This window comes from Salmo salar, chromosome 10, assembly GCF_965601325.2.
Source record: "Salmo salar chromosome 10, fSalSal1, whole genome shotgun sequence".
Classification (NCBI taxonomy): domain Eukaryota; kingdom Metazoa; phylum Chordata; class Actinopteri; order Salmoniformes; family Salmonidae; genus Salmo; species Salmo salar.
The window spans coordinates 86,983,314-86,996,520 of record NC_138300.1 but is presented as its reverse complement, the minus strand read 5'-3'; the positions used below and the strand labels follow the sequence as shown (position 1 = coordinate 86,996,520).

The following is a 13,207-nucleotide window of genomic DNA, read 5'->3' as shown; positions in this document are numbered from 1 at the left end:
AAGCATAAAATAGGGATAAAGAAATGGCGGACGCCTAGAAGGAATTGCAGCCATGACGTTGGCTATAGATCAGGGACTTCAACTGCGCTGATTTTCAAAAAAAAAATGGCTATTAATGTAATAATGCAGCGCTTTCCATTGCGCGTTTTTTTGTTTAGCCTATATAATAACGTTATTATACATTATGACCCCCCTGAAGCTTAATCCATATTTAATCCTAAATGAATTAACCTTGTCTACTGATCAAGTGGTTTATTGGTCAAGTGTATAAAAAATCTGTCATTCTTGAATGTGTAGGCTGGACTAAATAAAGCAAGAGGGGCAGATATTTCATTAGGCATCTTTATTAAGGAATCAACAATAAAATCCCATAAATGATGCTACATTTCTATAAATGCATCACTACCAATCAATGTCCATGGATATATATATATATTTTTTTAATTTAACCTTTATTTAACTAGGCAAGTCAGTTAAAAACAAATTCTTAATTACAATGACTGCCTACACTGGCCAAACCCGGCCAATGCTGGGCCAATTGTGCGCCGCCCTATGGGACTCCCAATCTTGGCCGGTTGTGATACAGCCTGGATTCAAACCAGGGTGTCTGTAGTGACGCCCAAAGCACTAAGATGCAGTGCCTTAGACCGCTGCGCCACTCGGGAGCCTGTGGCGCAGCTGATGGGAAAAGCAACAGAAGAACACATTGATGTTGAAAGGAATAGGCTGGCCTTTTAACAAAAGTCACCAAAAACCATATATAAATAAACAGCTTGAGAACATAGCTAGTGCAATAAATAGTCAATGACATGACAATAGTCAATCAAATAAATACAATCTTGCAACATAAATACTGTACACAAATAATTTTGTCTAATATAAAAACGCATGTATTATCGATAGCTTATTATCCATAAGCATATTAAGTGTAATACTTTCAATAGCGTAAGTGCATTTTAAAAACAAACAACAAAATGTGAAACATGTCAGGACAGTTTGTCTAAAAAATGTCCTCTATGAGAGGCAATCATATCCTACTCCTAACACAGGTGCAGGCAATGGGCACTTTGACAAAGTGTGATGTAAGTGAGTATTTTTCTGGGTTGTTCAGGCATACGGTCTTCATCAGAACCATCTGGGTTTGCTCTATAGGCACAGAGTTATATGCATGATGTTGGGCCCCGTGGTGTCTGGGCCCTTTAATGATGAGGCATCCCTGGCATAGACATTCAGCAACAACAATCTTTTCGGGGAATCGTCCCTCCACGCTATCGATGCTAAGGGAAAAGTGGCAATCCAGTTATCAAAATAGCCAATTATCAATCAATGAATAATGCTATCCGAAAATGTATTTCCCAACCATATGGCATGCACATTTAGTTACTGTCAGACTGATAATATTATGAATGCATGGTTAAAACAATGTTCGATCTATCAAAAGGTATTTACTTCGAGTAGAAAGAGATGCCTTACCTGTACCGCCAGGGGGAGACTGAACGATTGTTGTAGTCTACTGACTGTGAACGAAGCACAGTGGGGCAGGTCTTCTTCATACCAAGTTTGTGATACTGTGTTTCGTCAATATGAACATCTGTCTGGTACCGGTTTCGGTGAAGGATCTTGAGAGCTCTATGCTCCAGTTTTTCTGTACTGAAGCATCCCTTATACTTGTGTGCCTCTGATGTCCATGTACATTTAGCAATAACAAGTCCAAGTAAAATTAGAGTCTGCAAAGGAATGATGAAATAAATTAATCAAAAACATTTGGAAATTTCCATTTGAATAAGGCCTATCCATAAAGATAGATCAGAAGGCAACCCAACATTAATTGAGGTGTATACACTTCATTCCATCAGGGCAGTCAATCTCTCACTTACCTGCATAATCTTGAATAGGCCTGGCATGTTCAAATATCAAATATCTTGGTAGTAGAGGAGCCCAGGTGCTTTTGCTCGGTTTGTGCCATCATGCCCATGCTCCTACAGAATTTATAGGCAAGTCCACTATCTGCTTGGGGAAACCCGCATGTAGAAGGAAATGGAATATTGAGTTCCCTGCATCCTCTTTCCTACAGTGAGTGTCTACATTAAGATTACATCACCTGTTATTAAATTCATTTATATGAGCTCATGTGATTTATACTATAGCTTATACACATAGATTTTTTTATCTGATGTAATTACTATATTGACGCTGACGATAGATCTAATATCAGACAACCTGCATCCCCTAGTCATTTATGACTGACAGTAATCTTACTGATATGTTCTCAGTCAAGACAGAAGCTAGGAATTATGAAGAAATGTAACAAAACTGTTCATTAATACATACAATGCTAAAACTGATTCGATCTGCATCCATCTATAAATGTAGCCCAATTGTGGCTTATGCTACTACACCTTTTCACAGTTTTCTACTAATAATAAATGTAACATACTGTATTCAATTATATATTTTTTAAATGATGGTTAATTTAGTTGTTAGACCAATGGGCTTTTGCTTTGTTGATGATTTAGCTTTGTTCATCAGAGCATGATGCTTAAATTCTCATAAAAGTATATTTAGCTGCTTCACTAGACAGCCTCATCAGCCTTCCTACAAGACCACAACTTTCTCCTGCAGCCTGGGTCTTCCCACTCTGATGCAATCAGTGGTTTTCATCAGGACAGCCACTTAAACGGTTTATTCTTTTTTTCAAGTGTATGATTATAGAGAACAAATTGACAATGATGTGAAGTATTGCTTTTTTTCTCCAGCTCTTCTCAATTGATAAACTGTTTTATTTGTCCCACATTTTTAGTTGACACAGGAGTGTATATTTGTGCGTTTGTGACAAAAGGCTTCTAAATAATCTATTTTGATAAAGAAAAACCATCTGAGCCTTTTCCTTCTCTCCACACCCCCCATCTGATCATTTTCCTTCACTACCATCAAATCAAATCAAATTGTATTTTGTCACATGCGCCGAATACAACCGTAAAATGCTTAGTTACAAGCCCTTAACCAACAATGCAGTTCACACTGAGCAAGTCGATGCCACAGATTCCCGAAAGTATTTTTAATTTGTGTTTTTCCTGATTGAATTCTTTCCAAAAAAGGTGGTTCTTGAACAGCATGAGGTGTTTGTACAGCAGTGAGAGATAGGCATACAATAATGCCTTATCAGTGCATTGTAATAAACTATCAGGTGAGATTGTCAAAATGCCAGGTATTCTCACCATCAAGCCAATACATAGGCAAAGAGAAATCTGGAAAGGACTCCACATGGTACAGTAAACTGTCAGAAGTCAACATGCTTCATTATAAATAGGTAGTTTTCTTTGTGATAAAGTAGAAGTTCCCTCCATCTGCAAGCTAATGAGCAGCAGATAAACTACTAGTGTGCTTCTTCTAATACATTCTGGTCATGATGAAACTGACCCTAGACTATCAATCTGCCGCTGAGTAACATGTCTAAGAGATACAAATTCACATCTGCCACTTTGAAAAGGCTCGGTGAAAAGATGAGTCTAGCCCAATAAGGGCAAGTACCATGAATTTTCCAATGATCAAATCCCTGCCCCAAAGAGCAAACATATTAAATCAATAGACTTATACAATGAAACTTTCCAATGCTGGTACCTTGAACTTTCCAATGTTTGTTTCACTTTCCAATAATCAAGTGTTAAATCAGTAGACTTGCACCATTGACCAGTTCAGCTGGGCTCACATTTCCACCTTGACTTTCAGTAAATTATCATGACATGTCACCTACATGGAAACACATTTAATCTTAACCCTCCCGCTGTCCTCGGGTCATTTTGACCCCACACAGTGTTGACCCTCCCGCTGTCCTCGGGTCATTTTGACCCCACAGAGTGTTGACCCTCCCGCTGTCCTCGGGTCATTTTGACCCCACACAGTGTTGACCCTCCCGCTGTCCTCGGGTCATTTTGACCCCACAGAGTGTTGACCCTCCCGCTGTCCTCAGGTCATTTTGACCCCACAGAGTGTTGACCCTCCCGCTGTCCTCGGGTCATTTTGACCCCACACAGTGTTGACCCTCCCGCTGTCCTCGGGTCATTTTGACCCCACAGAGTGTTGACCCTCCCGCTGTCCTCGGGTCATTTTGACCCCACACAGTGTTGACCCTCCCGCTGTCCTCGGGTCATTTTGACCCCACACAGTGTTGACCCTCCCGCTGTCCTCGGGTCATTTTGACCCCACAGAGTGTTGACCCTCCCGCTGTCCTCGGGTCATTTTGACCCCACAGAGTGTTGACCCTCCCGCTGTCCTCAGGTCATTTTGACCCAACACAGTGTTGACCCTCCCGCTGTCCTTGGGTCATTTTGACCCGACACTGTGACCTGGCACCTCTGTCCTATGGTCATTTTGAACCCACACAGTGTTGACCCTCTTGCTGTCCTCGGGTCATTTTGACCCGACACTACAGCAGTGAAAACAATCACCTCCATGATATTATGCATCTTGAAATTTGATGACTTGTCCTAGACTGACCCCAGTAGTGCAAAAGTGAAGGGGTACATGTCCTTACATGTCCAGACATGTGGAGCAGTGAAAACAATCCCCTCTAGGATATTATTCAACTTGACATTTGATGACTTGTCCTAGACTGACCCCAGTAGTACAAAAGTGAAATGTTGCCTTTATTCATGCATCCGTGTAAGCTGTAGGAAACAACAGATACTAATATTGTCATGGGTACATGTCCAGACAAGTCTGTACATGTCCGGACATGTGGTCTTGTCCAAGGTGCTGAAGCCATGACTGTGTGTTTCACTGCTGAACAGGTTCTAGAACACAGTTTTTCAAATGTCCAGCAAGACTACTCTGATTCTGAGGAGGAAGTGGAGGATGTGTCAGAAGATGAAGATGGGGAGGAATACAACCCAGAGCACGATGCATCATCTCCAGAAGAAGAGGAAGAAGAACTCCCTCAAGCTGAAAGAGAGGCTTTCCTGTCAAAAAATGGCAAAATCAAATGGTCCTCAGCAGCATAGCACAACCAGGGCAGAATGGCAGAGCATAAGGGCCTGGAGATGACCCCGGGACCCACAACGTATGCCGTTTCCCATGCCCATGACATGGCCTCGACATTCTACCTGTTCATCACACAGGCAATAGAAAAAAATCATCCTGGACATGACAAATCTGGAGGGTTTTCGAAAATATGGAGACAGCTGGAAAGGGATGGATGAGACTGACCTGCATGCCTATATAGGGCTGCTAATCTTAGCAGGTGTATACAGGTCCCGAGGTGAGGCTGCAGCTAGTCTATGGGATGCAGAGAGTGGAAGGGCGATTTTCCGTGCCACCATGCCACTCAAACTCTTTCACACTTACTCAAGACTGCTACGATTTGATGACCGTGAGTCAAGACCTGCAAGACGTGCGACAGACAAACTGGCAGCCATAAGAGAGATCTGGGACAAGTGGGTGGAAAGGCTACCAGTCCTCTACAACCCAGGGCCTGACGTGACAGTGATGAGCAACTGGTTCCATTCAGAGGTAGTGTATATAGGTTATCTAGGTATATCTAGGTTTCTTCCTAGGTTCTGTCCTTTCTAGGGAGTTTTTCCTAGCCACCGTGCTTCTACACCTGTATTACTTGCTGTTTGGGGTTGTAGGCTGGGTTTCTGTACATCACTTTGAGATATCAGCTGATGTAAGAAGGGCTTTATAAATAAATATCAATTTATATCTCTTCTTGCCAAAGGACGTTGTCCTTTCCGGCAGTACATGCCCAGCAAGCCAGCAAAATATGGGATCAAGTCATGGGTGGCCTGCGACGCCAAATCCAGCTACGCTTGGAAGATGCAAGTCTACATCGGGAAGCCGACCAGTGGAGGCCCAGAGAAGAACCAGGGGATGCGGGTTGTGCTTGATGTGACAGAGGGGTCACAATGTCACGTGACAATTTCTTCACCTCTTATGAACTCGGACGGCAGCTCCTGAAGAGGAACATCACCATGGTTGGCACAGTTCGAAAGAACAAGCCTGAGCTCCCACCTGCACTGCTTGCGTAAAAGGACAGAGGTCTTCTTATCAAGGTTTGCCTTCACGCCCACCACCACTCTAGTTTCCTACCTCCCAAAGAAAAACAAGAATGTGTTACTTCTGAGCACACTGCACAGAGGATGAAATTAGCCATCACCAGGACAGGAAGCCCGCCATGATCCTAGACTACAACTGCAACAAATGAGGTGTGGACAACCTAGATAAGGTGATTGGAACGTACAGCTGCAAAAGGATGACTGCCCACTGGCCATCTTCCACAACATCATTGATGTTTCCTCCTACAATGCCTTTGTGACATGGAGAGAGATCAACCCTAGCTGGATGCCTCGTAAGCGCAGCAAGAGGAGGGTGTTCCTGGAGCAGCTGGGAAAGGCACTTGTAACTCCATTCATCAAAAGAAGGTAGCGTCTCCCCCGCACAGACGCATCTGCATCAGTTGTGAAAGCTGTTCAGAGGGCCAGATCTCATGATCAACCTGAGGAGCCACTAGCCACTGCCCAAGCTGGGGCAAGTAAGAGGTGTCAGATCTGCCCACCAAAGAAGGACTCTAAAACACATACTGTGTGCTGCAGATGTAAGAAATATATCTGCAAAGGCTGTGCACATGCATACTGTCACACATGTGCTCATTGGGGGTTTAGTCAAGGCGGGTCAGTTTGACCTGGAGCACACGGGGTGTATACAGAATATGAGGACAACGGGAGGGTTAAGATAGCTAGGTGGGACAACCACAAATCTCAGTCATTATTAAAGTCAGTGCTAGTAGGGGCAAAAAGTTAATTGCGAAGCAGAATGCATTCGTGATGTCCTTGCCCCACCCTTGAAAGCACCAATTTGTGTCCTGCCCATTGACATGCATACGATCTGCAGTAATCATGATGAGATAGTCCAGGTGCTTTAATTATATTTGGTAGTGAAAATGTATGTTAACATGCAGTACATGAAGCTCCATCTCTCGTGAGAAACAATATGAAACAAGCGATTGAAGAATTGATCCATCAAAGTCATGTAGGATCGTGGAAACGTAGCAGAGTGATGGTGTGGAGACAAGGAAAAGGCTCAGATGGTTTTGCTTTATCAAAATAGTTTATTTAGAAGCCTTTTGTCACAAAAGCACAAACATACACTCCTGTGTCAACTAAAAATGTGGGACAAATAAAACAGTTTATCACTTGAGAAGAGCTGGAGAAAAAAAGCAATTTGTCAATTTGTTCTCTATAATCATACACTTGAGAGAAAAAAAAAGGGTGCTTGTCATATGCTCACTATGATTGAAAACAGTATGTAAAATACACACTGTAAGATAACACAATGCACAGACCTAGAAGAAGAAAAGGTTAAGATGGTTAAGTTGTGACCACCATGAACAAGAGGTCCTTTGAGCGTGTTCGACGTTTCTCAGTCTGAATGAATACAGATGCTAAATGTTTGTACAGAGAACCAGTTGGGAGCCTAGAAGCGGTTTCCAGGATTTTTGGAATCAATTAGGGCAAGACCAACTCCAAACCCAAAATAACAAAAAATCGAATAAAAATAAGACATGAGAGATATGAGACAGTAAAAGGGGCAGACAGAGAGAGTGGATCAAAAGTATATAAATTCACCTTATCATTGAGACAATGTCAAGATTCTCCTTTCTCATTAAACAGACAAGAGAGAGCAACAATGACACCCTGCTACTAAATTTCTTCAGTACTGTAAAATCATCAAGACAACCTCTCTCTGAGGGCAAACAAGCAAAAATGTTTTGGTGGCCATTTTGTTGAGGAACAATTACACAATAGCCTTTACATTTTGGGACAGAAACCTTTTTAAAATCTCCAGAGAACGCTAGGCGTCATGAATGGGATTGGTGATTTATGTCCCTTGATGCTTGATGTTGCCTGGGTGACGTGGGCAGACAGGCGGGCGGGCAGGGTGAGGGTTATTTCCCAGGGATCTTGGCCCTCTTGCGGGCGATGGCGTCCTCCACAGCTTTAAGCTGTTTCAGCAGCTCCTCACGACGGGACAGTGTGCTGCTAGGCTTGCCTGAGCCCGGGCCGACTGGGGGCTGCTTGCCTGAGCCCGATGACAACCCCCCTGGACCTTTCCCAGACGACTTGGGTGGTGGGGACAAAGGACGTTTTCTAAACAGGGAAATCACAAGGTTGGGTTTAGAGCCACATGCCTATGACAATTTATAAGGGTTATCATGGGGATACATCTACCAGGGTAGAGATGATACCTGTAGATTTGGCTCACATTGTATGAGTTTTCTACATGGTGTGGCACCATGGTCACATGCCCTATGTATTATAGGTGTTTATACACTGGGTGGTTCTAGCCATGAATGCTGTTTGGCTGACAGCTGTGGTATATCAGACCATTTGTATGACAAAACATTCATTTTTAGTGCTCTAATTACGTGAGTAAACAGTTTATAATAGCAATAAGGCACCTCTGGGGTTTGTGGTTTATGGCCAATATACTATGGCTAAGGGCTGTGTCCAGGCACGCTGCGTCATGCATAAGAATAGCCCTTAGCCGTGGTATATTTGCCATATACCACACTCAGGCCTTATTGCTTAAATATCATATACTTCTGGGATTCCACTTTCGTGACTTGTTCCACATTCAAAACAAAGGCTTGTGGTTGCTTTAACATTTTAAAATGACATCACTACTGCAGTGGAGAAGGGCAGCACCAACAAAGAGGTGGCAGGTTGGGGTCGTGTGTGTGATCTGGGGTGAGAAGCAGCACAGAGGGCACTTACCTTTCTCCCGGTGGGGGCATGGGACGAGGGCCCTGGCCTCTGGGCCGGTCCATTCTAGGAGAGAGTGGGGGCCGTCCAGGCATCCTCCTGTCACCACGACCTGCAGGACATCGAGGGGAAGTTGATTACCAACAATACAACAGGGACGTGTGGACAGATCATAGAGAATGCAGCCTATTGTGAGGTTTCTCTGGTGTTGGATTTCCACATTTGGGTTTACTGAACCACATATTTGGTGTGCATGTCTGTGTGTGATTTCCTTGGGAAGAACACATTCATCCCTGACTTTTCTGGACAGTTTGAGGCCCTCACCTCTCTCAGGAGACATTGCTATCCTCTTGCTGAGGGGAGAGGTCGGCCTGTCCTTGTCTGAAGGCATGTATCGCTTCCTGTTACCCCGCTCTGCCTGCTGCTACAGAGTGAGAGAGAGCCAAGGTTCGTCAGACATTCAACAAGCAACAAATGCAAAATGGAGTACATTAAATTGAGATCAAATCACATCTTCAATGGTGGTATTCAAATAATGTTTGTATATCAGTTAACCGAGAGTAAATGCTAGCAAAAACAAAAGTATTGTATACAGAGACTTGATAATAATATGTCTACTTATTCAGTCTCACTGATAACATCCCAAGAGTATGAGGAAGTCAGACACTGACTGTCCTTCCCCAAAGTCAAAACCCCGTAATGACATCAGTGTCACAGGGTGTGATATTAGTGTAACTCATATCTACATCTCCAGAGAACTTCGAAGACTCATCACTTGTAGTCTACCTGGGTTGGGGTAAGAGAAGTTGACTTCCAACAGTAATCCAGTATTAGTCACCTTGTTGAGGAGCGTGAGTTTGATGTCTTTGTGCTGGCCGTAACCTCCAGGGGGACCCATGGGGGGTCCATGCGGCGGGTGTATGGGGTGGCCGCCAGGACCATGGCCCCTGCTGCCAGGCCCAGACCTGGGCATGGGACCGTGAGTGTTTCTGGGAGGGAGGCCTGAGGGATCCATCTTTCGCCGGTCCTCCCTGGGGGGATGGGGCTCATCTTTCTTAGTGGGCTTCCCTGTGTGGAGAGCACTACGTATGTCACCAACAACCACTAAATGCTGCGATTCTGTTATAGCTGTGTCACACCAACCTAAACACAATACAGAGTGAGTCAAGAGTTTATAACAAAAGTCTGACCACTACCTTTGTCCTTGTTGGGGCCCCTGTCCCGTGGTGGGCCCCTCTCCTTGCGGGCATGGGGGTGTCCTGGGGTTGGGGAGCGGGAGCTGGCTGACGACACAGGGCTGGCCAGGTCGGCGTACATGTCATCTGAGTCAGCGCTCCTCACAGAGCTGCTGCTGGAGGCCGAGGACACGCTAGACACACTGCTCACACTCAGAGACCTGCACAGAGACCACACAGAACACAGGGAAAGAAGACTCAGTGCTGCGCCACAAAAACACATTGTTTACACGTAGTTTAACTCATACATCACAGTAAAAATATATATATTTTATAATGACAAAAAAGTTATGATTACAACACACACGGACAGAGCGTAACAAATGAGTGAATGGTGGGGCAACATGGAGAAGAAATCAATCAAACAGATGAATTACAGTTAAGATGAATGAAGAGAAGCAGAGGTACAGGGAAAAGAAAAGACTGATATAATTGACGTAGTACCTGGATTTTCTACAAAGTTGACCAGTGGATAATAGCAAGAAGAGAGAAAGGATTCAATACATGTCCGTTTCAAAGTGCTTTACTAAACACCATAATTGCCAGCTTTTAAAGCAATCATATCTGTCTTTCTATATGTAGTTTGTTCAGTGTGATATGAAAAGAAACCAAGTAACAATCATATACACATCTTGTTGATTTGGAGGATTACCAATATCCTAATAATTAAGCTGTGGACGGATAAGACTACCTGTTCAAAGGAATACCCGTTCAGCATTACTTCCTCAGACGTTACGTTATAGTTTATTCTGTATTTGTGTGTAAACCAGTGCAATGCTCATTAATCCTGAGGTGTAAAGTACTAAAGTAAAAATACTTGAAACTACTACTTAAGTAAAAATAGTACTACTTAAGTCGTTTTTTTGGTATCGCTACTTGACTATTTAAATTTGACAACTTTAACATTCCTAAAGAAAATTGTATTTTTACATTTTCCCCTGACACCCAAAAGTACTCGTTACATTTTGAATGATTAGCAAAGACAGGAAAATGGTCTAATTCACACACTTGCTTTGTTTGTAAATTATGATTGAGTGTTGGTGTGCCCCTGGCTATCCGTAATTTAATAATAATGGTGCCATCTGGTTTGCTTAATATAAAAATGTTATACCTTTATTTAACTAGGCAAGTCAGTTAAGAACAAATTCTTATTTACAATGACGGCCTACCGGGGAACAGTTGGTTAACTGCCTTGTTCTGTGGCAGAACAACAGATTTTTACCTTGTCAGCTCAGGGATTCGATCCAGCAACCTGGCCCAATGCTCTAACCACTAGGCTACCTGCCACCCCATTCCCAATATAAGGAATTTGAGTATATTTTACTTAAGTATATTTTAGCAATTACTTTTAGACTTTTACTCAAGTAGTATTTTAGTGGGTGACTTTCACTTTTACTTCTATTAAGATATCTTTACTTTTATGCAAGTATGAGAATTGGGTACTTTTCCACCACTGCATTTACCCAGTAGTGGAAGTAGGATCTGTTATTTCTACCTGGACTTCTTGGATCCGGAAGGTGAGATGGATGCAGAGGAGGAACGGGATCTTGAGCGAGAGCTGGAGCCAGAGTAACTACTGCCACTTACACTGCCACTGACCGTCTGCCTGGAGCAGGGGAATAGAAAGACAGGAGAGGGGGGAAAAAGGTATATATTTGAGTTAATGAAAAGATCAGCATACTTTTAATAGTAGATTGTACATCACTGTAACAACGCATCAGTCCCATTGTATAATTGGCAAGGGTTTATAGGTCATATTCATATAATAGAAAACAAACTATTGTCCCTGTAGAGGAGGAATGGAGTGTGGTATCACATATGATGGAAGATTTTAGTCAGAGCAGGAGTGTTGTTGTAGAATGACCGTGAGAAGGCCACTTCTGGTGACTTTTTAAAAGGACATTCTACTCCAAAATGCATGAACATTTAATTATGTTGCCACCAACTGAAATAGAACTGATGGGCGACTCTGCACTGTAGGGAGATTATGAGGAGCAAGCGGTGGCTGTGTGCTCGTGGCGCTCATTCGCCCCACTGCTCTCTCTGTTTACTTATATACATTGTAACTTGTCACTGATCTTAAAGGGATAATGTGAGATTTTTGCATTGCTCTGCGTGCAGTTTGAAGTTAGTGTTAGCGCAATGACTTGAGTCTAGCACAGCTAGCTGTTCCCATAGACCTCCAGTCAGTGTGCTAGTTAGAAACAGCGCAAACGCTCGTTAGCGACTTCCTTTTAACTGCACACAGAGACAAATGGTGTCCATGAGTTCATTACTTAATTGCCAAAATCTCACCATATCCCTTTAAAAGCGCATCCCGGCAGATTTCTTTTAAATATAGGAGAAACACTAACATAAACTGACTGACAATACAAGTTCACCCGAGAGGAAAACCCAGGAAACAGCCTACAACAGCATGTCTTCAAGTCCTACTCATCTTATCAAGCTGTCCTACTCATCTTATCAAGCTAACCTACTCATCTTATCAAGCTAACCTACTCTGCTTGCCAAACTAAGCAACATATAATATTTTGTTAAACCATGAACAGACAGAGTAGTGCCAGGTTGTGGTTGTGGATTACAATCTGCACTACGTGACTAGTTCCATTGAAACTATTCTGACACCACAGGAGATCTGTGCAATCAATCAATTATATTACTGTACTTCCTACTTCCGCGTCCTCAGAGCATGCGCAGACCAGCTGGCTGGAGTGTTTACAGAGATATTCAAATCTCTCCCTATCCCAGTCTGCTGTCTCCACTTGCTTCAAGATGTCCACCACTGTACCCAAGAAAGCAAAAGGTAACTGAACTAAATTACTATCATCCCATAGCACTCACTTCTGTCACCATGAAGTGCTTTGAGAGGCTAGTTAAGGATCATATCACCTCTACCTTACCTGACACCCTAGACCCACTTCAATTCTCATACCACCCCAATAGATCCACAGACGATGCAATCACCATCACTCTGCACACTGCCCTATCCCATCTGGGCAAGCGGAATACCTATGTAAGAATACTGTTCATTGACTATAGCTCAGCATTCAACACCATAGTACGCTCCAAGCTCATCATTAAGCTTGGAGCCTATCTCTGTGCAACTGGGTCCTGGACTTCGTGACGGTCCACCCCCGGGGGGTGAAGGTAGGAAACAACACCTCCACTTCGCTGATCCTCAGCACAGGGGCCACACAAGGGTACATGCTCAGC

The 13,207-nt window shown here is 43.3% G+C and overlaps 2 protein-coding genes across 3 annotated transcripts in view; both read right to left on the bottom strand.

Annotated features, from left to right (window-relative positions):
• Positions 1-1,027: 1,027 nt before the first annotated feature.
• Positions 1,028-1,904, bottom strand: LOC106561111 (interleukin 17c). The gene is made up of 3 exons (XM_014124760.1): positions 1,878-1,904; positions 1,474-1,727; positions 1,028-1,277 (listed from the first exon to the last, which is right to left on the bottom strand). Exons 1-3 carry the CDS (start codon positions 1,902-1,904, stop codon positions 1,028-1,030), a joined length of 531 nt encoding a protein of 176 aa, XP_013980235.1.
• Positions 1,905-7,085: 5,181 nt separating this feature from the next.
• Positions 7,086-13,207, bottom strand: part of LOC106560884 (zinc finger CCCH domain-containing protein 18) — a 38,879-nt gene continuing 32,757 nt past the window's right edge. Inside the window, exons 14-19 of one of the 2 annotated variants that reach the window (XM_045688169.2) lie at positions 11,490-11,600; positions 9,956-10,155; positions 9,598-9,827; positions 9,084-9,183; positions 8,772-8,871; positions 7,086-8,144 (exon numbers count right to left, since the gene is read on the bottom strand). In XM_045688169.2, coding sequence (XP_045544125.1) covers positions 7,943-8,144; positions 8,772-8,871; positions 9,084-9,183; positions 9,598-9,827; positions 9,956-10,155; positions 11,490-11,600 — 943 coding nt within the window. In that variant the 3' untranslated portion in view covers positions 7,086-7,942. The remainder of the gene's footprint in view (positions 8,145-8,771; positions 8,872-9,083; positions 9,184-9,597; positions 9,828-9,955; positions 10,156-11,489; positions 11,601-13,207) is intronic. The other variant, XM_082957215.1, reaches the window with a different exon arrangement.